This window comes from Trachemys scripta, chromosome 1 (genome assembly GCF_013100865.1).
Source record: "Trachemys scripta elegans isolate TJP31775 chromosome 1, CAS_Tse_1.0, whole genome shotgun sequence".
Classification (NCBI taxonomy): Eukaryota; Metazoa; Chordata; order Testudines; family Emydidae; genus Trachemys; species Trachemys scripta.
Window position 1 is genome coordinate 111,760,786 of NC_048298.1, and position 25,286 is coordinate 111,786,071.

General features: G+C 40.3%; 1 protein-coding gene across 7 annotated transcripts in view; it reads right to left on the bottom strand.

Annotated features, from left to right (window-relative positions):
- Nucleotides 1–2,125: 2,125 nt before the first annotated feature.
- LMO3 (LIM domain only 3) overlaps nucleotides 2,126–25,286 on the bottom strand; it is a 76,808-nt gene continuing 53,647 nt past the window's right edge. For all 7 annotated transcript variants that reach the window (XM_034781975.1, XM_034781994.1, XM_034781985.1 and 4 more), the window contains 2 exons: nucleotides 16,907–17,032; nucleotides 2,126–2,751 (listed from right to left, as the gene is read on the bottom strand). In XM_034781975.1, coding sequence (XP_034637866.1) covers nucleotides 2,646–2,751; nucleotides 16,907–17,032 — 232 coding nt within the window. In that variant the 3' untranslated portion in view covers nucleotides 2,126–2,645. The remainder of the gene's footprint in view (nucleotides 2,752–16,906; nucleotides 17,033–25,286) is intronic.

Here is a 25,286-nt window from a genome sequence, read left to right on the forward strand (position 1 = left end):
ATAAACTAATGCTCTTAATAATACTTTGCACATATTCCTCTTGGAATCTGAAGAGCCAAAAACGCTTTACAAAAGCAGTGTAAATATTATCCCCATTTTACAGATGGGACAACTGAGGCACAGGTAAGTTAAGTGACTTGCCCACGGGCACAGCAAGTCAAGGACAGAACCCAGCTTTCTTAATTCCCATCCCTTGCCCTGACTCTTAGATTGGAGATTCCCAAATTGTGGTCTGTGAAGAGCTAGCAAGTCATTCTTGTTTCTAGCTGAAAGTAACAAAAGAGGTTGGAGTGGGGAGGTGTAATGAGGAACAACAGGAGACTGTAATTTATGTTTTTCTAAAAAGGCAAAAACACTTATTACCACTGAAGCAAATATGTAAATACCTTCCTAATATGACCCTTCCATGTAAACAAGTGCTGTGGTCACTACAGAGATATTATGTAACTGTGAATGGGAGTGGAAGAGGTTCATGGGATCACAAATAGGAGAAGATATGGTCCACACCACAATCTCTCAATTAAGATGTGGTCTGTACTCTGAAAATTTTGAGAACCTTTAAACGGGACTGTTTTCTCTGACTAGAATGAACTATGATATTAATGACCATTCATTTCCTCCATGTTCTAGATCAGTGAAAGTTAAGCTTTGTGACTAGCCCTTAGTTTTAATCTGGGTTCATACCCATACCAAAAAGCCACACTATTACAACGCTAAATCTCTCTTAGATGGACATATTTGGAAATTCAGATATTGGGATTAAAAATCTATTTCCAAATCAAACCATTGTGCAGTCTACTCAGAACTCACACAATAGATACTAAGGAATTTCTTCCCCTCCACCATGGTGACTACAGAAAGAGATAACAGGAGGAGCTCAGGAAAGCATTGCAACTATAAATCAAACCAACGAGGGAACACAAAGATCTTTGATGTACTTTGTGTATAAGATTCTTAGTGGAAAGAAAACCCAAATTTCATGGCCTCACATGAGACAGTCAGTCATTTAAACACAGGCTATTTTCCCGGTGAGCTTTAGTAGTGCCAAAGAGAAAAGGATTGACTGTGGATTTAGCCCATTTGTTACATGTTATCCCTTCATAGTTCTCACCTCAGCCTAACTGGTTATTAAACTCTGCCAGGAATATGAATACTTAGGGGCCTGCTGCTGAGGCAACAGTCTCGCGGCTTTAAAATGTAGCTCCATCTACGTTAGGAGATGGGCCTGTTCCTGATGGTGATTGCCAGGAAAGGGGCCCCACCACTCTTACCAGGTGTTGAAGATTATTTAATTGCCAGCATAGGGAGGACAGAATTTTTTTACACCATCTCAAACAGTACAATTTGTACATGGAGGAATGTGGCATCTCTTGTTTTCTGTAATGATACTTAAAAGTATTGTCCCATCTATGTTAGCGTTTAAATTGTCTTCTTCAATAGCCACCCAGGGTAGTTGTCAGCAATAAGTCACTTTCCTACTGTCAGCTAAAAGGGCCTTTTCTCTAATGTATACAGACCCTATAACTGAAGCTGTTCTTGATGCCTTCTAACCTTATCATTTTAGAACAAGTCACTTAGGACGCAGCCACACAACTCTCCATTAAAAGTTAGGGTTAAGTCTTAATGCAAAAAAAACAAAACACCACATAATAACCCCTCAAAAAACAAACCTCAAAGCCTAAGAAATTTGATCTTACAAAAGATCTCTGCACAAGAGCAGAAGTCACTTTTTCAAATTAAACAACTTCAGAATATATATATGTTACAAGATACCCAAAGGCACTGGTTTGCATTAGGGCCTAATTTCCAGCTAATTTAAAAATAAAACAAACTTATTTTGAACATCTAGCAGCACAAAAGCAGCACCCAAAATCATTCACTTTTGCGCCTTCTATAATACGTCCCAAACCAGCCAGACTTGTTTTTCAAAAATTTGTAATAAAATAAAAGTGCTCTTGGAGATCTATACAATTAAACAGCTGAGGTTTAACCCCTGAAAAATAGAGGCTTATAACACAAGTGCTGATAGACCCTTAACCATAGCATTGTTTGCAGTGGTTGCTGCTAGAATTATTTTTTTTTAAATAGTTGTAATGTAAATAGTATTTTAAGCTCTTAACTATAGCATAATGGTTGGGATTTGCTCTTTAATTCTTTTTACTAGAAAGATGCAGCTAATTTAAAATAGCTGGTAGATACAGAAAGCATAAATATACAGTAAGTTTAGACAGTGATTGTACTAAATGCAACAATACAAAGAAGCAAACAGGAACACAAATGGTAACACAATAAAACTGTATTACATTTGTGCTTCAAATATTACAATACATTATATACAATAGTCCAAAATAAACATCTCATGCCAAATGACACAAAAAAGGAAAACAAAACAATAGCAAGCCCCCAAAAATAAAATAAAATAAAAATCCAGCAGTATGTACAGTTACCTTTTTAATAAACATTCAACTCTGAACTGGAGCAATTTTCACTACATACATATTCAGTCCGCCTTTTATTCCACGCGACCATCCTGTCTCTCTATATCTACGCTATTCAGTAGGATCCTGTGTCATTTCTTATATACATGTTGAGCAAAAAAGATAAAAGAACATAGTGCTTTATATTCTTAACGACGTGGTGGCAGATCAGCGAACCTGGGGTGCGTAACCTTCTTTCATTAAACCCTCCTCATAGTCTGTCTGGCACAGAATCATGTTGTTCTTTAGGAAAAATTTGTCTCCAACACAAAATCTGAAAATACAACAATAAAGAAAAGAAAAGGTAGTTTTACAATGGAACAATGTGATCTTAAATCTAAAAAGTTGTACCGTAAGTGTTCATAATTTTGTTCTACGGACGATGCAGCATACATTTCTTGTGTCTGATGCAACATTGTGCAAAACGGTGCATGAAAGCCCAGCTTTGGATTTGTGCTGGCATCTAAATATATTCCTTGCTTTCAACAAAATTTGGTGCATCAGAGTGCTTTTTGGTCCCCCAGCCAAGAGTTTGACTGAAAGCCCACTGAAGTCTATGAGAGCCTTAAATCATGTCACACCTGCACCGATAAAACAGGATAATATCCAAGACCATGGGCTGAATGTAAAGTTAATCTAATTCTTTACACAAATCAGAAAAAGGATGATATCATCATATGCTGTTGAATGTTTAACACACAGTTATGTATTATACAAATGGTAAATTATCATGATACTATATTCCAGTGCCAATAGCCACTAAATTCAAATGTCCTTTGAATCAAAACATTTTAATGTGTGTGTATATATAATTACATCTATATATGTTTGTGTGTATATACACAAACATGTAGGCATATGTAGACACACACAGGTTTACCTGTAGGAATCAACTGTAAATTTAGTTACTAAATAGCTGTAATTTCTTCCCACTTTGTGATACAGCAGTCTACATATCCCAGTTTTCTAGTAAATGTCTCAGACCTTGGTTGCCAAGAAAACAATATTGTATAATTGTATTTTATTGTCTCAGAGGAGTAGAAAGCACGTTTACCTCAACTATCTAGTTTCAAACTTAAGTAATAATTTCAATCTAGGCAATGTGTGCATGATTATCAGGCTACTTATATACATCATTTTAAAAACAAAGAAGTGCTTTTTAACACATCTAGTGAACAACAAGGAGGGGCCTAGTATACAGAAAAAAGTTTAATTAATGACTGATTTTGCAACAGGATTATATTCCTTTGTTTATGGCAAACTCTCCAGCTATAACACATATTGGGAGCCCTTGCTTGCAGCATTCTAATTAAACTAAAGAGACTAACCCAAATGAACCCCTTTGGATTGATGTGGATAAATGAAACCAGTTTCCATCAGCTAATTATGCATCTTACTATATAAAGTATTGTTTCATGTGTAACAGATTATAATGTTCTTTCCTGTATAATTTCCAAATGGGGACATCTTGGACACAATTAGGGTCAGAAATGAATGCTTGTGTTGTTTATGGTACATTTAACAACAGAGTAGCTATGGGAATAGCTGTATATGTATTTAATTGTAACAATTTAACCTTCAAATAGTGGTGTCTGCTGTAGTTGACCCAGTAAAACTTCGTATAATTACAGAAGGTGACCCTCATGACCTTTGCTAGTGGTCTCTCTTTATCAGATAGTCAATTTCTAATGATGTTCAAGCAGAAATCTTGGTGAATTGTTGCAGATTAAATTGTGTATTGAAAGAAGCCCTTTAATGTTTTGTGAAGTTGGCGGTTTAAATGAGTAGCAGTTGGACTGATTTACATTTGTAAAGATTGGAATGCTAGACAAACAGTGAACCCATTTATTTTCCAACTGGGTAGCTTTGGAAATTTATCCTTATGCTAGCTAAACAGATAGAGGGAAAACAGTGCAATAAAAAAGTGGATTGAAAAGAATTAGCTTTGCTCTTAAAGGAAAATTGGTTTGTCTATTTGTGGATTTTTTCCCTCTAGGATTATTGCCTGCTGCTGATGATGATTGAAAATACAGATTATGGAATGATCCTGAAATCTTTAAATTACTTATGGTCAAGCCTATTTTATACAATTTTCAGGTTTCCCCCAATCTCACTATATGAGCTGTAAGCACCAGAAAAAATATTTTGAGTCGATATATTGAAAAGGAGAGTTATTGAAATGAACTAGTTCTCTTCAGGTTACTCTTGATTCTTCAAATATTCCCAAAACCAAACTAAATCCTAGTCTATTTTTTGCCTGAAAGGTGTATGGATGTGACCGCAGCTCCCCAGATTAGATACAGATGTTATACATAGGTGGCCTTTTCACATACAAGTTCATTTTCCAGAAAAATAAGCATGTTTGACTTTAAATACAAAATTATTCATTTATATTTTCTATTACATGAGTATTTGCACTGGATGATAAAATAAATAAGACACTGAAAACAATATCCTAGTGTGACGAATATATGACAATTGATGTTGATGGGGACAGGTCGCAGGAACTCAATACAGATAATGCAAGCTCCCACTATTTGAAGAATATGAGTAAGCATCAGGCTGCCACTCTTTGTGGGCCAGTCACTAGAGGGAGACATGATTACATCTGCTTGGCTAGCAGAATGCACTGTTTCAAACCCATACAATCATTCAAATACTCCTTTGGGGTCCAGGGTAACATAAGGATTATTTCCAGAATAAAACAGTTATTAAAGGAGAAAACAAACCCAGGGATAACTTGGTTAAAATATTTAAAATACATCATGAAGCAAAACTAACTTAAGCTGCATAGCTTTCGATTTTTTTTTTTAATGTTTGCGTCTTTCCTTCCAAGATGACAAAATCCTATATCACTATTTTATTTACTCTTTCAGCCCTAAAGACCTACCTCACCCACCAACCTCATAATCTGCAGGGAGTGCACTGTCCTATTCTAGAAATGAGCAGGGACACCTTTTACACAAACTGCAGATTTGTTCCCATTACATTTTGCTTTTGCAATGTTATCTCCTTGACCTTAGACCTTTTTCCGGCAATGTTATACCTGTGAACTGTATTTTGGTGACAAAGGGGTAGCACCGAATGGAAGCTCAATGGCACTTTGTACTAATACACTAGTAGGATATGAGAAGACTAATTGGTGGAGATAAGGTAAAATCTCTTCTCTTCCCCCCCCCCCCCCATGTTCCCAAACCTCTGATCTTATTTGACCCTCAAAAATAGGTTTTGTATCTTCTAGTTGAAACTGGACTGGAACAAAGTGCCAAAATCTTGTTAAATTTTCAGACCTATGAGTTGGCTAGATCAGATAAGCATCTGAAGCCCCATATTTTGGAGATTCCTTCATTCCTAGATGGGATTACATTATTTCCACTTTCATAAATTAGAGACTCAACCGAAAGCATTCATAGCTCCCTTTGGAAAAGAGGGGAAGGAGAAAAGGTGGAAATGGACTTCTGGTAAAGCAAAGGGTTTCTACATTAACTGGCGTCTGCAAAACAAGGTAAAGCTTTTACTTCATCTCTGGCTATATCAGGCAGATGGTAGTGGCTGGTGCTGTGCAACGTTTTCTTTCCTAGAATCTTTTGTACATTTCACCTAATAAGCATGCAAAGGTGAGCAGGAAAATGTACTATAGGCAGCATTAACATGACAGATTGGACTTACTGGCCATAAATTGACGATAATACTTTTGACATGTCTGTGATATTAGTGGAATGGCCAATATAATTAACCTCCATCCTAAAACTCCTGTCATATTTTAAAATGGTAAAATGAAGGCCATTTATATCATGAAATGACCTCTGTTACCACCTTGTTTGGAAACAGATGGCATGCGTGGATCATCACAAGAAGTATAAAACTTGCATTCCAAGAAACAGCCATTTCATTTTCCAGAGCCAAGTGCTAAAGGGATCTCACAATTACCTGCCATCTTTACTGTAGCAGTCAGTACAAGATTCATGACAATGCAGTGGGGACTTCTTAAGAGAAGGTAAGAAAAATGGCTTGGAACCAAGATGGCTGTGTTGAAAGTGCCTCCTCTGCTGTTGTGGCACAAAGTATGAAACGAAATGTGGAAGCATTTAATAGATTTCTCCTAGGATCAGCAGCCAAACAATCTCTTCATTCAGATATAAAACACCCTTAAACTTTTTCTTGCATCCAATTTCTCCTCCCTCCCAAGTTTTGTAAAATTTAATTGATCTGCCAATGTAGCTCTGATTAATGCTTATGCATACATTTCAATAGACTAGTTTTTATTTTACCTCATAGTTCATTAATATATACCTATGGTTTGCTAATTTTAGGGTCCTGTCAAAAGACCTATAACATCAAAGGCTAATGTCTAATTTGTTACGGGCTTTACATGCTTTCTTTGGTAAGAATTGGTACCATGTATACAATATCACTCACTGCAGCCCAGTAAAGTACACCTCTTTTTGCTATGTTTTTCAAAGATTATTAAAAGTTTGGTATGGAAAATCTTAAATTCATAAAAACACAAAAATGGCCATACTGGGTCAGACCAATGGTCCATCTAGCCGAGTATCCTGTCTTCCAACAGTGGCCCATGCCAGATGCTTCAGCGGGAATGAAGAGAACAGGGCAATTATTGAGTAACCCATTCTGTCATCCAGTCCCAGCTTCTGGCAATCAGAGGTTTAGGGTCACCCAGAGCATGGGGTTGGGTCCCTGACCATCTTGGCTGATAGCAGTTGACAGACCTAGACTCCATCAATTTATCTAGTTCTTTTTTGAATCTCGTTATACTTTTGGCCTTCACAACATCCCCTGGCAACAAGTTCCTCAGGTTGACTATGCATTGTGCGAAGAAGTACTTCCTTATGTTTGTTTTAAGTCTGCTGTCTATAAATTTCAGTGGGTGACCCCTGATTCTTCATTACGTGAAGGGGCAAATAACACTTCCTTATTCACTTTCTCCACACCAGTCATGATTTTATAGACCTCTATCATATCTGCCCTTAATCTCCTCTAAAGTTGAACAGACCTGGTCTTTTTAATCTCTCCTCACATGGAAGTTGTTCCATACCTCTAATCATTCTTGTTGCCCTTCTCTGTACTTTTCCCAATGCTAATGTATCTTTTTTGAGATGGGGAAACCAGAACTGCTCACAGTATTCAAGGTGTAGGTACACCATGGATTTATATAGTGGCATTATGATATTTTCTGTCTTATTCTCTATCCCTCTCTTAATGGTTCCCAATGTTCTTTTCTGTTAGTTTCTTTGTGTGTGTGTGTGTGTGTGTGTGTGTGTGTCTGTTTCTGCACATTGTTTTCAGAGAACTATCCATGATGACTCATGATCCTTTTGTAACCTTTTGCCATTGCTTTGCTTTGGACTTAACTATCTCGAGTAATTTTGTCTCAACTGCAAACTTTGCCACCTCATTGTTTACCCCCTTTTTCAGATCATTTATAAACATGCTGAACAGCACTGTCCCAGTACAGTTCCTGGGGGACTCTGCTATTTACCTCTCTCCTCTGTGGAAACTGATTCGTACCCTTTTCCCCGTCTTTTAACCAGTTACTGATCCACAAGAGAACCTTCCCTCATGACTGCCTACTCTGTTTAAGAGCCTTTAGTGTGAGACCTTGTCAAAGGTTTTCTGAAAGTCCAAGTATATTAGATCAGCTGGATCACCCTTGTCCACATGCTTGTTGATACCTTAGAAGAATTCTAATGGTGTGGAGAGGCATGACTTCCCTTTACAAAAGCTGTGTTAACTCTTCCCAACAAATTGTGTTCATCTGTATATCTGATAATTTTGTTCTTTACTATAGTAAAATTTGCCTGGTATTGAAGTTAGACTTACTGGCCTGTAATTACCAGGATCGCCTCTGGAGCCTTTTTAAAAAAAATCTCTGCATTACATTAGCTATCTTCCAGACATCTGGTACACAGACTGATTTAAACGATAGGTTACATACCACAGTTAGTAGTTCTGCAATTTCATATTTGAGTTCCTTCAAAACTCTTGCATGAATACCATCTGGTCCTGCTGACTTACTACTGTTTAATTTATCAATTTGTTCAAAAACCTCCTCTATTGACACTTCAATCTGGGATAGTTCCTCAGATTTGTCATCTAAAAAGGATGGCTCAGGTGTGGGAATCTCCCTCACATCTTCTGCAATGAAGACTGATGCCAAGAATTCATTTAGCTTCCCCACCACAACGGTCTTGTCTTCCTTGAGTGCTCCTTTAGCACCTCAATTATCCAGTTGTTACACTGATTCTTTTGCAGGCTTCCTGCTTCTGATATACCGTATATACTTTATCATAAGCCAGTTCATTTATAAGCCGACCCCCCCAAGATGAATAAGTAAAAATGGAAAAATTTTATAGCCTGTTCATAAGCCGACCCTATAATTCAGGGGTCAGCAAACTTTGGCGCCCAGGCCATCAGGATAAGCTGCTGATAGGCCGAGATGGTTTGTTTACCTCGAGTGTCCGCAGGCACGGAGGTAAACCTAAGTAAACAAAGTGTCCTGGTGCGCCAGCTGTTTACCCTGACGGGCTGGGACAGTAACTGGTGGGGAAATTTTTTTTGGGGGGGGGGGAGAAGCTGGGAGTCAGGGGAGTAACCCCTGTGACCACCCCCAGCCCAGGACCCCCACACTCTTCCCATCCCATCCCTTCCCAACTTATATGGGGAGGGCCAGGGGAGGATGTTTCTGGCCTGGCTGGAGCTGCTCCGGCAGGCTGGGCAGCACAGCTGCAGCCTGCTCCGGCGGGTCAGACTGGGTGGCACAGCCGCAGCATGTTCCAGTGGGCTGGACCAGGCGGTGTGGCTGCAGCGTGCTCCGGCGCCTGGGCGGTGCGTCTGCAGCATGCTCCGGCACCCAGGCAGTGGGGCCGTAGCTTGCTCTGGAGGGTGGGGTCGAGTAGCACGGCTGCAGCCTACCACCCCCGGAGCTGCAGCTGCTTTGGAGGCTGAGGGGGAGAGCAGCGTGGCCAGAAGAGGAGAGACTCTGGCCCTGCCTCTTCCCTTCTGGCTGTGCTGCCTCTCCTTGCTCCCTCTGTTGGTGGGAGGGGCTGTGTCCCACCTCTTCCTCTCTATACCCGTTCATAAGCCGACCCCCTTCTCTGGTGCTTCCCTTTTTTACTAAAAAATTCGACTTATGAACGAGTAAATACGGTACTTAAATATTTTGCTGATAGTTTTCATGCCCTTTTGCTAGTTGCTCTTCAAATTCTTTTTTGGCCTGCCTAATTATACTTTTACACTTGACTTGACAGAATGTATGCTTTTTTCCACTTTCCTCAGTAAGATTTGACTTCCAATTTTTAAAGGACGTCCTTCTGCCTCTAAAAGACTCTTGTACTCTATTGTTTAGCCATGGTGGCATATTTTTGGGGGGTCCTCTTACTGATTTTTTTAATTTGGGATACACATTTAGTTTGAGCCTCTATTATGGTGTTTTTAAATAGTTTCCATGCAGCTTGCAGGCATTTCACTCGTGTGATTGTTCCTTTTAATTTCAGTTTAACCAGGACTAGCTGCTCAAAGAAGCAGTCATTAATGGTGTCTAGAAATGTTATCTCTGCATCCCATCCTGATGTGCCATGTACCCAGTAAATACTGGGATAGTTAAAATCCCCCATTATTATTATTGGGTTTTCTGTTTTTGTAATTGCCCCTGAGCATTTCACAATCACAATCACCATCATCATCCTGGTCAGGTAGTACATTCCTACTTCTATGCTCTTATTATTCAAGCATGGGATTTCTATCCACAGGTATTAAACTGTATTCTAAAATAGTTGGTGAATAACCTCACCTTTTAGGTCTTGTAGGAATCTAATGCTAGAGTTAAACATATATAAATCTAATATTATCATCCACATAAAGTTATGTCTGATAAAGAATAAAACAATTTTGTCGTGTAGTGTAGGCCTTCCATATTTTTATAGGATACCAGATGAAAGTGTTTATATACTGGGACTGGGACTCAGATGAAAGTTTGGCCAGACAAACTAAAGCCCAGTTGTTAAGATAAAGAGTATTTCCAAGAAAAAATAAAAGGAGAGAAGACAAGGTTTAACGTCCCTTGGTGGTGGTGGTCAGATGGGAGTTTTAAACCATAGCCCAAATTGGTCCAGCAAGGTGGAGAGCAATTATCTAGGAGATGATGAATGGGGTGGAGCCTATTGGGTCAGGGTGCTAGAAAATGAGTCAAAAGAGGGAAAGGAGGGAGACAACCTCTGGGACGTATAAGAAATGAATGCTGAGTGAGATCGGCAAGTTTAGCTCAGAGGATCAAGCACGGACATGGCTGAACACAGGATATAAGATTTTCTATTTAAACCTCAGCTACTGCACACCCTCTTTTGGCACACTTGTCAAAGTTTGAGGGAACATTAATCTGCAACATCAGTCTTCGCCTGTTTAATTTAATTTGTTCTCTATTTTCCATTATGACAATATTTGTTCTCTAGAAGCTACCCTGGATCAGCTGATTGGTTTGGGGCTATTGCTGAGAGAAGGTAAAGCTTTTTCCACTTGGGAGAAGAGGTTGAAAGTGGTTGTGGGGAGCAAAGGGTAGCATTTGAACCATGTAAGTTACTACATCATAGTGACCACCATAGAATCCTTAGGGGAGGAAAGGTACCAAGCATTAGCTCTCTGGTATGAAACTTCAGAAAGACGGGTTTTAAAAAATAGAGGAAGCTAGTCACAGCGACCCTACAATCAAAGGTGAAAAAATTAAAATCTTTAGACCCAGAATGGAGATAGGCATCCCATAAGAGACACGCAGGAACCATCCATACTCCTCAAAACAAAACAAAAAAAGAGCAAAGGCAGGAAGGAAAAAGAAAGGACAAATGGCAAGGTAAAAGATAGTTTGAACCAACCTTATCCTTCAAACTATGGAGATCTAGCTTAAGTGAAGTCAATAAAAAGAAATAGATAAAATAAATGGTTGCTGTCCTACTTAAGAGCGAATTTAGGTCCTGATGTAAAATATACTGAATCTAAGGGAGTCTTTCTACTGTCTTCAATAAGCTTTGAATCAGGCCCTTGAAGACAGAATGGTTAAGATATAAAAGCACCTATCAAGAATATATAGCCAAGCAGCAGAATTGCTGGGTCTTGTCACTGGGTGAGTTGGTTCCTAAGAGGGCTGGGACCCTGTGTCAGGCTTATCCTCTCTCCCCACTGGAAGAAAGGAATAAAAGGGTCACGTAATGGAGACCATGTGTCTAAGAACCAGGCCTGCTGGGAGATATGATGGCAGCCCAAATTAAGTCACAAGAGAGACTCCAGGGAGAGCAGATCTGGCTATGCATGCTCCATTAAAGGGCAGGAAGACCAGCCAGGAAAGGGCCAGTGCGGAGGACTAGGCTAAGTGACTCTCCAGCATTCCTAAGAAGAGAGCCTGGGAAACAGACATGCAGAGAGCAGGGGTCTGCTGGAGGAAAGCCGGCACTCAGGGTCGGAGCCAATCAGGAAAGATTTCTGAAAGATTTGTGGGTGTTTTGACTTTAATGTTAATAAACCAGACTTCCAAAAGGGAGAGCTATTGAGAAAACACTTGCAGGATGAAGTCTAAGTTGTTTAACCTGGGGAAGAATGGGAAACTGAGTCAGGGCCCAGTGACACTCTGGGTAGAACCCTGGTGGAGGTCTGATGGACTACCTGAAAATAAAGGGAACAGTTATGGAGAATAAGGATATTGCAGATGAGTTAAATTATTTCTTCACATCACTTTTTGGCACAGAGGATGTTGTAGAGAGATCTAGTGTAGTTTTCTCAAGTAATAAAAATGTATTTGAGTGTTAAAGAGAAGATGTTGGAATAAGCTGATGAATTAAAGATCAACCAGGACTAGATTGTATAAAGCCAAAGAATTTAGGAATGAAGTGAGCTCCACCAAAATAATTGGCTACCTGAGCATAGCAAACATTACACCTATTCTTAATGTCCCTTAGCACAGAAAAAACTTAACACCAGGTTGCCCCAAGGATCCACAGGATGTGACTTAGTCTATTCATTAATGACCCGCAGAAGAGGAGGAACAGTCAAGAACCTACATTTGCAGATGACACAAAATTATTTAGGTTAGTTAAATCTAAGGAAGACTGAGGAACTTCAGACAGACCTCACAAAGCTAAACAAGCAGGCAGCATAATGACACATGAAATTCAGTGTTAACTAATGCAAATTTAAAGTAATAATTTAATCCACTCATCAACATTGCTGGGTTTTAATTTAACTATATTCACTTAGGGAAAAGACATGTTAACGGCTAACAGCTTACTGGGAACCTCTTCCCAATGCACAGCATAGTTGAATAATTAAAATGTTAGCACATATGAAGAATGGTATATTGCTCTCAGTTATGTTACAAGAGCACTCCAAATATGGTAAAGTCTGCCCTACAGACAAAACCCTGCCCAAAAGAGTTTACAATGAAAAGGGACAAAAAACAGGGAGTGGGGAAAGGGATCTAATATATAAGCCGAGAGATGGCTGGCCTGTTTTGTTAGCTCAATGCATGCGCGCGTGTGTGTGTTTAAAGAAAATATTGATCTCAACTCATTTCATGTAGGAATAGTGGTAGAAATGGGTCTTACTTGAATGAGAACAGTGGGTTTAGTGAGTCAGCTCAGGAATGATATTTCATACACAGGAGGCAAGCATAGAAAAAGGGATAGAAGTATAATGATACTGTTGGCACAGAGCACATCTGTACAATTTATGAATTCTGTGAGATTATGAACTCTGTGTCTGTCTTCACCAAGATGCAAACTCCATTTTGAAAGTGGGGCAAGCTGCTTTCTCTTTTGCCTTTTTACCTCCATATCGTACTGAAATTCCAACAGAGACTAATACAGGGCTGACTATAGAGGTTGTTAACTCGGGATGTTCTTCTATTCAAATACAACCCTCCTAGAAAATAGACTGGCTCCCACCCAGGAGAACTGGTTTGTCAGGAAAGAGGTCACCTGGCAGGGGTCTAGGATCACCTGAGAAGGCTGATCTGGGAGTCACTTGACAAAGGGACTGGAAGGTTATAAAACGGACAGGAGCTAATCTCTTTGGGGTCTTTGGCCATTTTCACCAAATCAAGCAGAGAAAAGCGGCTGCAGCACCCTGATGTGATGAAGCGAAGGGAACCCTGCATACTTGAACTCAGAAGGTCCCCCAAGGACCATTCAGGATGTATTTTTTTCTATGTGATCAGCACTCTCTGTGCCAGGGCCATCCCTAGCTATTCTGGGGCCCTATGCAGCCCCCCATGCAGCCCCCCTGCGGGGGGGGGGCATGTGGGGCCCCAGTCCTCTTGGGGGGTGGGTGGCTGGCTTGGGGGGGCAGAGGGGAACCACCCCCCAGCACTCACTGGTGGTGCGGCTGGGGCCGGGCCGTTGCACTTCCCGCCGCTGGTGAGTGCAGGCCCAGCCCTGCTGCACTCCTCAGGAGAGTGGGGACGGGGCTGGGGAGAAGCAGGGGTGGGAAGAGGCGGGGTTGGGGCAGAGCAGGGGTGGGAAGAGACGGAGCAGGGGCTGGTGTCCTACGTAGCTGCGTACTTTGTGTATGGGTAAGGACGGCTCTGCTCTGTGCTTTATCTGTTAAGAAAAGAGCAATGGTGGCTTAGACTGTCATGCAAAGTCTGTCTCTGTGTGGTAAGTATTACGTGTACCCCATGCCCCTTTGAGGATGAAAGCCAGAAGTCTCAGACCTTCCGGTGGAGTTTTGGGAGAGGATGTGTTTAAGCTATCGGGGCTATGGGTGGAGCCTGAGGGATCAGCTCTGGTTCTAGTGGCTGGGTAGGGAACCATGTAATCACAACTCTCAGGTGGGGATACTAAACATAGAATCTGCACCCCGAGAGGGAGCTCAGCGACTCCAATAGAGCAGCAGTGCCCGGACTCTGTTCAGACTCCAGTAGCTTAAAAATAGATAATATGCACATCTATAAATTAGAATTTATAAAACAAAATAAAAAGAAGAGGTACAAATCATAATGCTTAAGGGCATAAGATAGTCACAAATGTCAGGTGGTGAGGAAGGAACATACTCTATGGGTAGGTTTTGTTATTGTCCATTATTATTAAATATTTATATTACAATAGTACCCAGAGACCATGATCAGAATTGTGCTCCATTGTGTTGTGAGGTTCCAATATATGGAATTCTTTGAAACATCTTGGTACTGGCCACTGGTTTGACTAGATGGACCATGTGTCCACCAGGTATGGCAATCCCTGTGTGATCAAGCATCCCTGATCCTTCTCATAAGGCTTTCTACTTATGAGCAGAGGGACTGGAACAATGTGTATAGTGGGGGTGCTGAGAACCATTGAACCAAACTCTAAACCCTGTAAGCCATTTCAACCCTGAGGATGCTGCAGCTCCCCCAACATGGCTAGTTCCAGCACCTATGCTGATGAGTATCAGCACTCTGGCCTGCAGCTTGCCCAAAAGCCTAAAAACCCCAAATGAGGCACTAGATTGGAGGCTCAGAGATGACAGACCCACAACAACAACAACAAAGTGGTTCCAAAAATATTAGATCCCCACTAAAACTCTTCATTTAAAAAGCAGCAGAGAATATTCCTAATAGGAACCTAAATTGTCCAAGATCACCACTCTGATGCTTTTCAAACTATGAAGACACACGTTAGTTCACGTTTATGGCAATAGGAAAAGGATTATAGTTAATGTTTTGGGGGGTTAAATTAAAATGTAAATTAAATTTAAAATTAAAATGTACCACGTAAGTCGGAATCTTTTGTATTCAGGGTAACAAAAATTGTCTGCTTTGCTTGACTGATGAAGATTAGCTGACTTCTTGCATTAAAGAAGTTTGTCTTATATGGGCTGAAGTGACAAGACAATAACTAAGTGCTAATTGTGCATAACCAACACTAAAGATATGCAGCCCCATTATGGCATGTAATAAATGAAGCGAACAACAGAAATATATTAGGCACTTTAATAATGATACTAGAACAGTGGTTTGCAGCACTAGGGATGTGAAAGATTTTAGAATCTGAATTTAGGAGTGCGTGGGTCTTACTTCAGTGGGTTCTACTGGTAGGGTAGACATTATTTTGAATACAGCCTTTTAGTTCTGTAGCCAGGCAAAATTGATACAGGATCTGTAAATAGCATTACAACCTATAATTACTTTGCATTATTATATCATTTAAGCTGCGGTTATTATTTGTCTGATATTTTAATTTTCCATGCAACATGATGAAAAAGGTCAATTTAGCTTTTTTAGAGTGTAATTGTACCGTGCTATACTTATTAGCAGTTGTACATTTTATGTTGCTCTGGGGATGCTTGATTTTTAAATTACTACAATGCTATAGAATAATACACTGCAGTACAGGGTAAGTTAGCATGGCTTATTTAGGGCTAGATTTACATTTGGTGAATATTACATTAGAAAATTATTGTAGTAATTTTTAGTTACTATCTAAGAAAGTTGCATGCTGAGTATTTCTTCTTATGCAAATGTAAACTGTAAAATGTGTTATTAAATGTAGGATTATATAATAATTGAGGCAGTGTAATACATACATAAAATAGTACATGTGAATCAGTTCTTTAATTTCCAGTGGTGATATCCTGGCCCCATGGAAGTCAATGGCAAAACCCCTATTGACTTCCGTGGGGCCAAGATTCCACCCTAATGACATAGGTTGAGATTTTCAAAGCATACTATAGGATTTAGCTGCCCACTCTAAATGAAATGACTAGGAACTGTGTGACCAAATATCCTAATTGACTTTGAAAATCTCAACCATTGTGATTTTGCAGTTTTAGACCCCAATCCTGCAACATGTTCCACCTGGATGAATGTCAATGGGGCTCTATGTAGCTGCAGGCATATGCTCGCACAGAACAAGTTTTGCAGGATTGGGGCCTTGGAATGTTTATAATGTCACAAGAACATGGCACAGGATACCAATGCTGATTTACAAAGAACAATGGAATGCAATGTCCTGTAAATTCAAATGATAAGAGTTCTGTCAACAGAAAGAAATAGTATGTATTTTAAAAAGAAATGCAACAGACAAAGCTGAGGAATTTAAATGAAATTAACATAATAATGATAAATGGTACTGCTTTGCACTTTTCTACAGCAGAGGATCTCGAAGCACTTTATAAATATTAATTAATTAAGCTTGACAGGCACCCTTGTGAGTGAGCAGAAGTATCATTATTCTTGTTTATTGATGAGGGAACTGAGGCACAAAAAGTTTAAGTGACTTGCCCAAGGTCACACATGTTGTCTGTGGCAATACTGGAAAAAGAATCCGGGTGCGACTCCCAGCCTTGGTGTTTCAACCATTAGCAAATGCTTTCTCTCCAGTAAACAAAAATATATACATCAGGGCTCAGTTAGTGTTAGCCTACAGAATTAAACCAAGAAGTCCTCTTACCTCTGATTACAAAGTTGACATGCAAAACAGTCCAGGTGGTAAACATTTTCCTTGGCTCTCATCACCATCTCAAAAGCAGGTATGAGCTTACTGCAAGCAGCACAGTTTCCTGTAACACCAAATAACCTGAGGACACACAAAGGGAAGATATTCAAGGATACGATTAACTGGTAGGGGAAAAAAATTATACCTCCATTTATTTTCTTTGGCTTTATAAAAATATGTAATTGTCATTCAACCTCCCAGTGTACCATTCTTGGGAAAAGCTGGTATTTAGCAGAACAAGCGCACTCATGAAATAATCCCATTTGAAGCCACTTGCCGATAAAGTGGGATAGCATTGGGAAGCTCTATAAACCAGTGCCACAATAATATGGTGCTTTGCGAAGTAATTTTTATGCTGTTTTTATACATAAATATTCTTCTTTGGTACATACTCCACTGACCTTTCTTAATGAAAGAAACATCTTGTTCAAGCAAATGAGGAAATGACAAGTACACTAGGAAAGTTACATAACCACATGCAAGCAGAGGTCAACCAGTTTGAAATATGGTAAGAATCTTTCTACTTGGATTGTACTGTAAATATGAGAGCCACATAACCTTGGACTCAGTGCTATTTATTATTAAAACACACTTTAGCTAGAAAAGAAATAACACTTAAAAAAGCCAATATTCTCCACATTTCTGACATCTAGTGCTAAAAGCTTTACCATTATTATTAAAAGAACATTTTATGAACAAGTCATTTAAATCGTCAGAAAGCATTAGCGGTTCACACACCTTACAACCCTTTACCATAGTTATAGCTATGATTATGTTATTCAGGTAGCACATTAAAGTAAATGAGGCTGTAAACTATATATAGCCACATCAGGAGTAGAGGTATAATATATTGTAAGAACAATTTGAAATGTCTGGTAAAAATGCCTAATATATTTTTAAAAAACAATTTTAAAAGATTTTTCTTTGTTAAAGATTTCTTGAAACTTTTCAAATGAGATCACTACAAAAAAAACCCTACATGTATGCATGCTTTTGTAACATACGAGGATTATAATGAACAAGAAAAAAAATACTTTAGCTACATTCACCAGCAATCTTTGAAACGAAGTTTTATTTAAACTACCTAATAGTTGTGATGGATTATTAAAAGTAATGCTCTGCCTGCGTATAGCAGTTAATGCTGTTTTTAACTATGAAGCAAACTAGATGAAAACGCCACATCTGCCAGTTCTTTTTTCCTCAACATCAGGCTGACAGCAGAAAAATATAATGGCTCTCAAGGGAAACGCCAAATTAAAAGCAGTTCTAAACTAATGAATTCAAAGGTGCTCTGTATAAAATTCAGTTTGGTAACATAAAAATGAATGCACTTTTTTAATCACATCCTTCCATTTTACTGAATTTCACGAGTTACCAACAAACCTACTTAATTCCAATTCCTTATACCTTCTGCTTCCACTTAAGATGTACTTTTTGCATAAATACGTGCATGTTTATTTTGAAGTTCGGAACCATTTTCCAAGGATTGTCTGATGTGCTGGTTACCATTATTTGAAGAAGTTTTTTGAGATAATGAACACCACGGCTTAATCAGCAGCGTTGTGCTACTCCGCTCCTGTTGGATTATTCAAACCCATGTCAATTTTGTTTTCTGTTAACTGTTAAAATTTAGGATTAAAATTATATATACACAGTGCTTTTTAATCCATGTTCCCTTTCTAAACATTCTATTCCAGCCTTAGGCCCAGCTCTGCTACAGACTTCCTGGGTGGGCTTTACTCAAACCTCAGTTCCTCATCTGTAAAATAGGCCTAAAATCTACCTACTTCATAGGAATATTGTGAGGTTTAATACGTGTGAAGACTGTTGAGACAGTCTGACCAAGGGCCCAATTCTGCATTCCTTACACACCCACCTAGAGGTGAATGAGAGTTAGAGGTGTACAAGAAATGCAGATCAGGTTGCAAAAGATGCTATATAAGAGCCATAAGTGTGAAGTATTATTATACTGAACTACCCATTAACAAGGAAGTTATGCTTTAAGTGTCCAATACAGCAAAGCACTTAAGCACACCCTTAACTTTAAGAACATAAATAGTCCCATTCCCCTGAGATCCAATTCAATGGGAACAGGGCCGGCCCAACCCATTAGGCGACATTTGGGGGGCAGCAACCGCCACAGCTGGATCTTCTTCCGCTGCCCCGGTTGTTGGCGGTATTTCGGGGGCGGGACCTTCCGCTGCCTCTGTCGGGGGTGGTATTTCGGGGGCGGGACCTTCCGTCGCCTAGAGCGGCAAAAAAGCTGGCGGCGCTCCTGAGTGGGAACTCTCAAGACTTCAGTGGGACCACTCGCACATTTAAAGTTAAGCATGTTCTTACCTATTTTGAAGGATTGGGGATTAAACGCATGTGGGGTTACTATTTACAGACAAGTCTTTTTCGATATAAAACACTTGTGTAAGCCCGAGGTTCACTATAGTTTGCACGCTGCAGTGCGATTACACAATTTGGGACCATCATTTTGCATCCCTACCAATGGAAAAATCACTGGAATTCACTTTGTGTGGGTTTTATTGTACGCTCCTCTGGCCTAACCGCACCACTTGGAAGCTGCTTCACTTTTAAGCACCAGACCTATTTATAAATTTCAACTAAGCAGAGGAGAGGATGCCTCCTTTACAGTGAATTCTCCCCCTCACACACACACAAACAAACTCACGTGAGATTAATATTAGCTGCAGTTCATTTTGGATAAAGCTGTTTATATGAAGAACATAGGTTCCCCCCCCATTAATAAATAAATTAATAAATAATAATAATAATAAAACTCCACAATGCCATTTTAAAATGCTGGACATAGTTTCCCCCAATTTCAATTGCTCTCGCTCCCTGAGCATTTATCAGCTACCTGATTAGAATTTGTTTCCACACAAACCATTGATCATCAGCCTATTACTAGGCAAATGACAGTTAATTACCCACTACATTAACCACTGGGACCTGAGACCTGCTTCTGCTGCCATCAGTCAACATGATAAATGTGGCAAGTTCAGTAATGCATGGCCAGCCCTGAGCTGCCTGCTATAGTGTGAACAACCCTCAATCTCACTTCCAGGCCCAGGAAAATCTATGGCAATCTGCATAATTACAAGCTCTGGGTTAATAACAGACAAATGATTTGTTGCATCTAAACAAAGTCCTTGGAATGGGCCCGGTCTCCTGTGGCTGCCCAGGCTGCTGTTCTGCCACTGGTGTACTTTCCTGTACAATGCGCACAAAACAGATCTCTGATGCTATATCCTTCCAATCTGTTGCCCTCCAATTTATGGATTCTGCATATGTGATTTTTAATCATTAAAGAACTCTTGAAGCAATATTATCTTAATTATTCTCTGCTGTAACCAGGGAATTAGGCTTCAGATAAAATTTTCTTCTTCTGTGCACTTTCCCTGCCTCGCTGGAGGCTCCATCAGTTTTCATCTACACCTGGACTCTGAAATCCTAATGATGAATTATTGCCCCTTTTCCTAAGAGGGCGAACCTTACAAGGGAACGTTCTACTGAACTGTCAGCTCACAGACTGAGTGCGGAGATGCGGAAATCTGATCTAATTTACTGCAAAACGATGCATTTGTTAGACTTTCTCCTCAGTTCTGCCCAAGCATCAAGAGATCAGTCAACAGCCACCTTCGGGTACTCCTTTGTGTGAGAGCACGTACCAGACTCTCCAAATCATACTTTTTTGGTTCCCCCTCCCCCCACCCCGAAACTGCATACTGAAACAAGATTTTACTTTATGAATTCAGAATGTTACTGTTAAAAAGAAATGATTGTTTTCTAACAGTCTCCTTGTTCAAACTGATGCACGGAGAGACAGACTCCCAGGTCTGCTCTTGTTTATCCAAAGAATGTCATGTATTTATACCGCTGCCTCCATTTTTACCCAACGCTCATGTTCTTCTTCTCGGCTGTTATTTGAATGGTTAAGACTCAGCAGCCTCTGGTGCTGGAACTAGTGGTATTGCTTAGTATCAGTGGTACTGCCGCACTCTCTGGCTTGAAGTGGTTTCCATTATATACAGGGTTTACAGTTTGGTTCAATGGCTCTCAGCACCCCCATTATAAAACTTGTTCCAGTGCCCCTGCTCCCTTCTATATTAAAATGTAGTTACACTGTGTCCAGGCTATCCCTAGGGGACATGATGTTGGTCCTTACTGATATCCCTTAGACTAGAGAATTTATTAGACAAGCCTAGCTTTTCTCTAGAATTTTTGAGTCAGCCTCTCAAACTGTGTTTAAACTATATTTTAAGAAATTAAGTACAAGTGTTGTAGCAATCAGTGACTGCAAGCAAACAAATATTCATTTACAAATACTGGAAGGATGTAGAGCATGGTGCTCAAAAAACAAATGAAAGCCCAACACGCATCACCACCACAAAAACAAACCCATAAGATACAACATAATTATGTATCATACTATTGACTCTGCTTTGGTGGATTTCCTGAATAGAAACCTGAAGGTTAAGTACAGTGTTTAATTTGTAATGAAAGAGGTGCCAGGGCTCAGCCCCGCCACAAATTAAACACTGATGCACCCCTATCCCACACATTCAACCCTGCCTAGCCCCCATGCACCCCTCCATTCCACACACACTCTCTGACCTGCCTATGCCCATACACCCCCCCAGACTACACCCCATCCCAAACATAGCCCCGCGCCCCATGTGATTGTCCTAGGGGGGCTGGTGCTTTGGTTTCCAAATGGGGCAGGGGACATGGAACAGCAGTGCGCTGCCACCCCCCATCCCCATTGCTCTCTCAATGCTGGGAGGGGTGTTAATTTTCCTTCCTGCCCGATCCATTGCTCCTGTACAAAGGGGTTGCAGGCCCTGCCATCTGAACCCGGATCGCTCTCCTCTCGGGGCACCTGCCGGGGAGGAATCCCTTAAGGGGGGGAAGAGCACCTCACCCCTCACGCAAGGGGGTTCAGGATCGGGCCCTGCTCTCACTTTCTCCCAGAAGCTGTGGGCGAGGCGGCTGCAGCCCCAGCGCAGAAAGGATACTCTGTGGCCAGCATGAGTCTCCTACTGCCTGCGCTGGGATTGGTAACTGACATGGCAAGCCCAAAGGTCCCAGGTAAGCCCTGGAACACGTTAAGCACTGCCCAGAGGTGCCGGGTCTATGACCTGCAAGCCTAGAGGTGCCACCTGAGCACAAATTAAGCACTGGTTACCTCAGAGTTATGAACACCAAAATTACTAACTGACAGGTAAACCACACACCTCATTTGGAAGTATGCAATCAGGTAGCAGCAGAGACAAAAAATAAAATAAAAAGAGAGAGAGAAGCAAATACAGTACAGGACTATGTTAAACATAAACTACTAAAAAAAAGGAAAAGTTTTTAAAAAAGATTTGACAAGGAAACTGTTTCTGTGCTTGTTTCATTTAAATTAAGATGGTTAAAAGCAGCATTTTTCTTCTGCATAGTAAAGATTCAAAGCTGTACTAACTCGATGTTCAGTTGTAAACTTTTGAAAAAACAACCATAATGTTTTGTTCAGAATTCTGAACATTTCAGAGTTATGAACAACCTCCATTCCCAAGGTGTTCGTAAATCTGAGGTTCTACTGTAATTACACTAAATTTCACCACATTTCTAACTTAACTTGCATGTTAACTGTATTAAATTTCCCTCATCATCAGGTAAATTAGTTCCATGTATCCTAGGATTTGTAAGAGGAAGTGAGGTCTGTGATATTAGCACAGTGCTGGTTGCCAGAAACTGAGTTTTAAGCTTGGATCTGCCACTAACCCACTGAATGACCTTTGACAACTCACTTAAACTGTCTCAATTTATTCATATGTTAAATGAAGACAGGACCTAATCCTCAGATTACATTATCCCCATAGAGGAGTTGTTTGAACAAACTTTGAGAGAGAATACTTGGCACATTTAAAACAAAACACTTTCTTATTCTACTGTACAGAGAGTGGGGAAACAGTACACCCCAAAATGTTAAATTTTACCATATGCTGACTGAAATCAATGATCAACCACTCTCCTTGTATGCATGTGTCCAGCTCATTGACTTCAACAGAAGCTTCATATATGTATGTAACGAAAAGCAGAATTTGGCCTTTGGCAAATATGTAATCAGTACAATATACTCTGTAGGAAAGCAAAAAAAAAATATCATGTAAAAGAGCCTAAAAATTAATTTATCTACCTCTCATAATCTAAGGCTCTAGATTAAAAACATGGGAAAAACATATTTTTTTTTAAAGGACATGTTATTTTAATATGATGAGGATGGTTTAAGGCAGCGCTTCTCAAGCTATCTGATGTGGAGGACCGGCAATTTTTTTTCCCAATGTGCCAGGGACCAGTGCCATATTATTATCCTATTCGACGCTCTTATGAGGAAACTCACTGCGGACCAGCAGTTGATGGCTCGTGGACCGGTGCCGGTCCGCGGACCACCACTTTGAGAAGCACTGGTTTAAGGGATTAAGGGGAGCTTTTCAAAGTGTCATACAGGATTTAGGAGCACAAGCCCCATTGATTTTCAATTGTACTCCTAAACCCCTTAGGCAATTTTGAAAATTTCCCAAAGTAAATTTTACAGAAATTGAAGCAAGTAGATTTGCCATGTTTTTACAAGGGGTGCAAATATTTCACTCTATCCATCCTCAGCTTCCTGGTACAGTTGTATAAGTGGTCACTATAAAATGAAAAGTACTTTTAGCAAAGGGAAAAAAGAAAACTGCTCCATGTTTTCACTGAAGTTAAGCCATGCATCATCCCTGGAGGTGAAGGAGACAGAGTTCAAATTCAGCTTGCTTATTCACATACTGCCTGATTCAGCACCCACTGAAGCCAATGGAAAGACTCCCTGTGACCTGAACTGAATTAAGCTCTTAGATTTGAGCTGAACTTTACCCTAGTGATCAGTAATGGCTGTGAAAACAGGGAGACCTTGGGAAAAAAAGGAAAGGGGGGAGCATTGGTGGAAGAATAGAAAGGGAAATAATGAAAACCTCTTGACAGTAGGTAAAAATTACCAGTTTTCAAACCCTGGATTTATTTCTATCTGTGCCTATACTTGCACCGACATTGTTCGCCGAAAAATCTGCCCTTAAGAGGCCTAGTCGAAGATGGTGGATACTAAGTACCTTTTGAAATCCCTGGCCACAATTTTGGGTGTGGAGCATTTGAAAAACCTGTCCCTTATATCATAAGTGGGATGAAAGAGTGCCAAAACTATGGTCCTGAACCGTGCCACAGGTCTTCTAAAATCCAAGGCTGTATCCCTGTTTGCCTTGTTAAAAATGCTGTTTAAAAAGTGGGCAGTTCTAGCTACACTGCATGATTTAGCTGTGTTTTAAACTTAGTGGAGGAGCTACAATAGGTAACTGAATCTCTCCCACCCCAACACCTTTTATTTTACTTTTTAACAAGCCCAGGCATACAGTACATGGAACTCGGCCTCAGAATTGTGTTAATTTCCACAACACAATCTGTTCTGAGTTGGAAGGCTTAGGGGTTTGGTTTCAGACTCAAAGCTCAGCTCAAGTTGCAGCGCATCTCAGGATCAGTCCCATGGTTCGTGATTTTTTTTTTTTTTTTTTTTTTTAAAGTGAACCTGGGATGATTTATGGTTGCATTTCAAAGCCACAGAAAAGTTGTTGGTGAAGGATGGTTATAGCCTCATAGCAGTCACTGTGTTTTTCTGTTTAGTCTGTCGAGTTTGGCCCTGATCTTTTGACACTATGTACATGAATTATCTGTTTTGGCTTCAGTGGCACTATTCCTGAGCCTAAAATTAAGCATATGCACAGGTATTTGCAGGATGGTTTGTAACCTGAACCTCAGAAGATGTGAGTTTTAAGCTGAAACTGCTCTGTTTCACATACTTCCAAAACACACTAATACTGTATTTTGGGCAGCAAATGAAGTGACGATAAGCAGGCCAAGTAAAAAATAACGCCTAAATTAAACTCCAATATTTAAAACATTCTTTCTTGCCCCACTTCTATACTGCGCACAGCGTGGCACCCGAGTACCTAATTCAGTGTAAAAAAAAGTCATTTTTTAAAATGAACACCACAGATGCATAGCACAGGGTAGATCAGTGTGTGGGGAGAATAAGGCCTTGGCTACACTCGCGGATTCACAGCGCTGCCTCTCCGAGGGGAATAGCTTGCAGCGCTGCGAGTGAGCGTGCAGCGCTGCAGGCGCTGATTACACTGGCGCTTTACAGCGCTACACTCGCTGTGCTCGGGGGGGGGGGGGCGCGGGGGGGTTTTTCACACCCCTGAGCGCAGCAAGTGCAGCGCTGTGAATTGCCAGTGTAGCCAGGGCCTGAGTG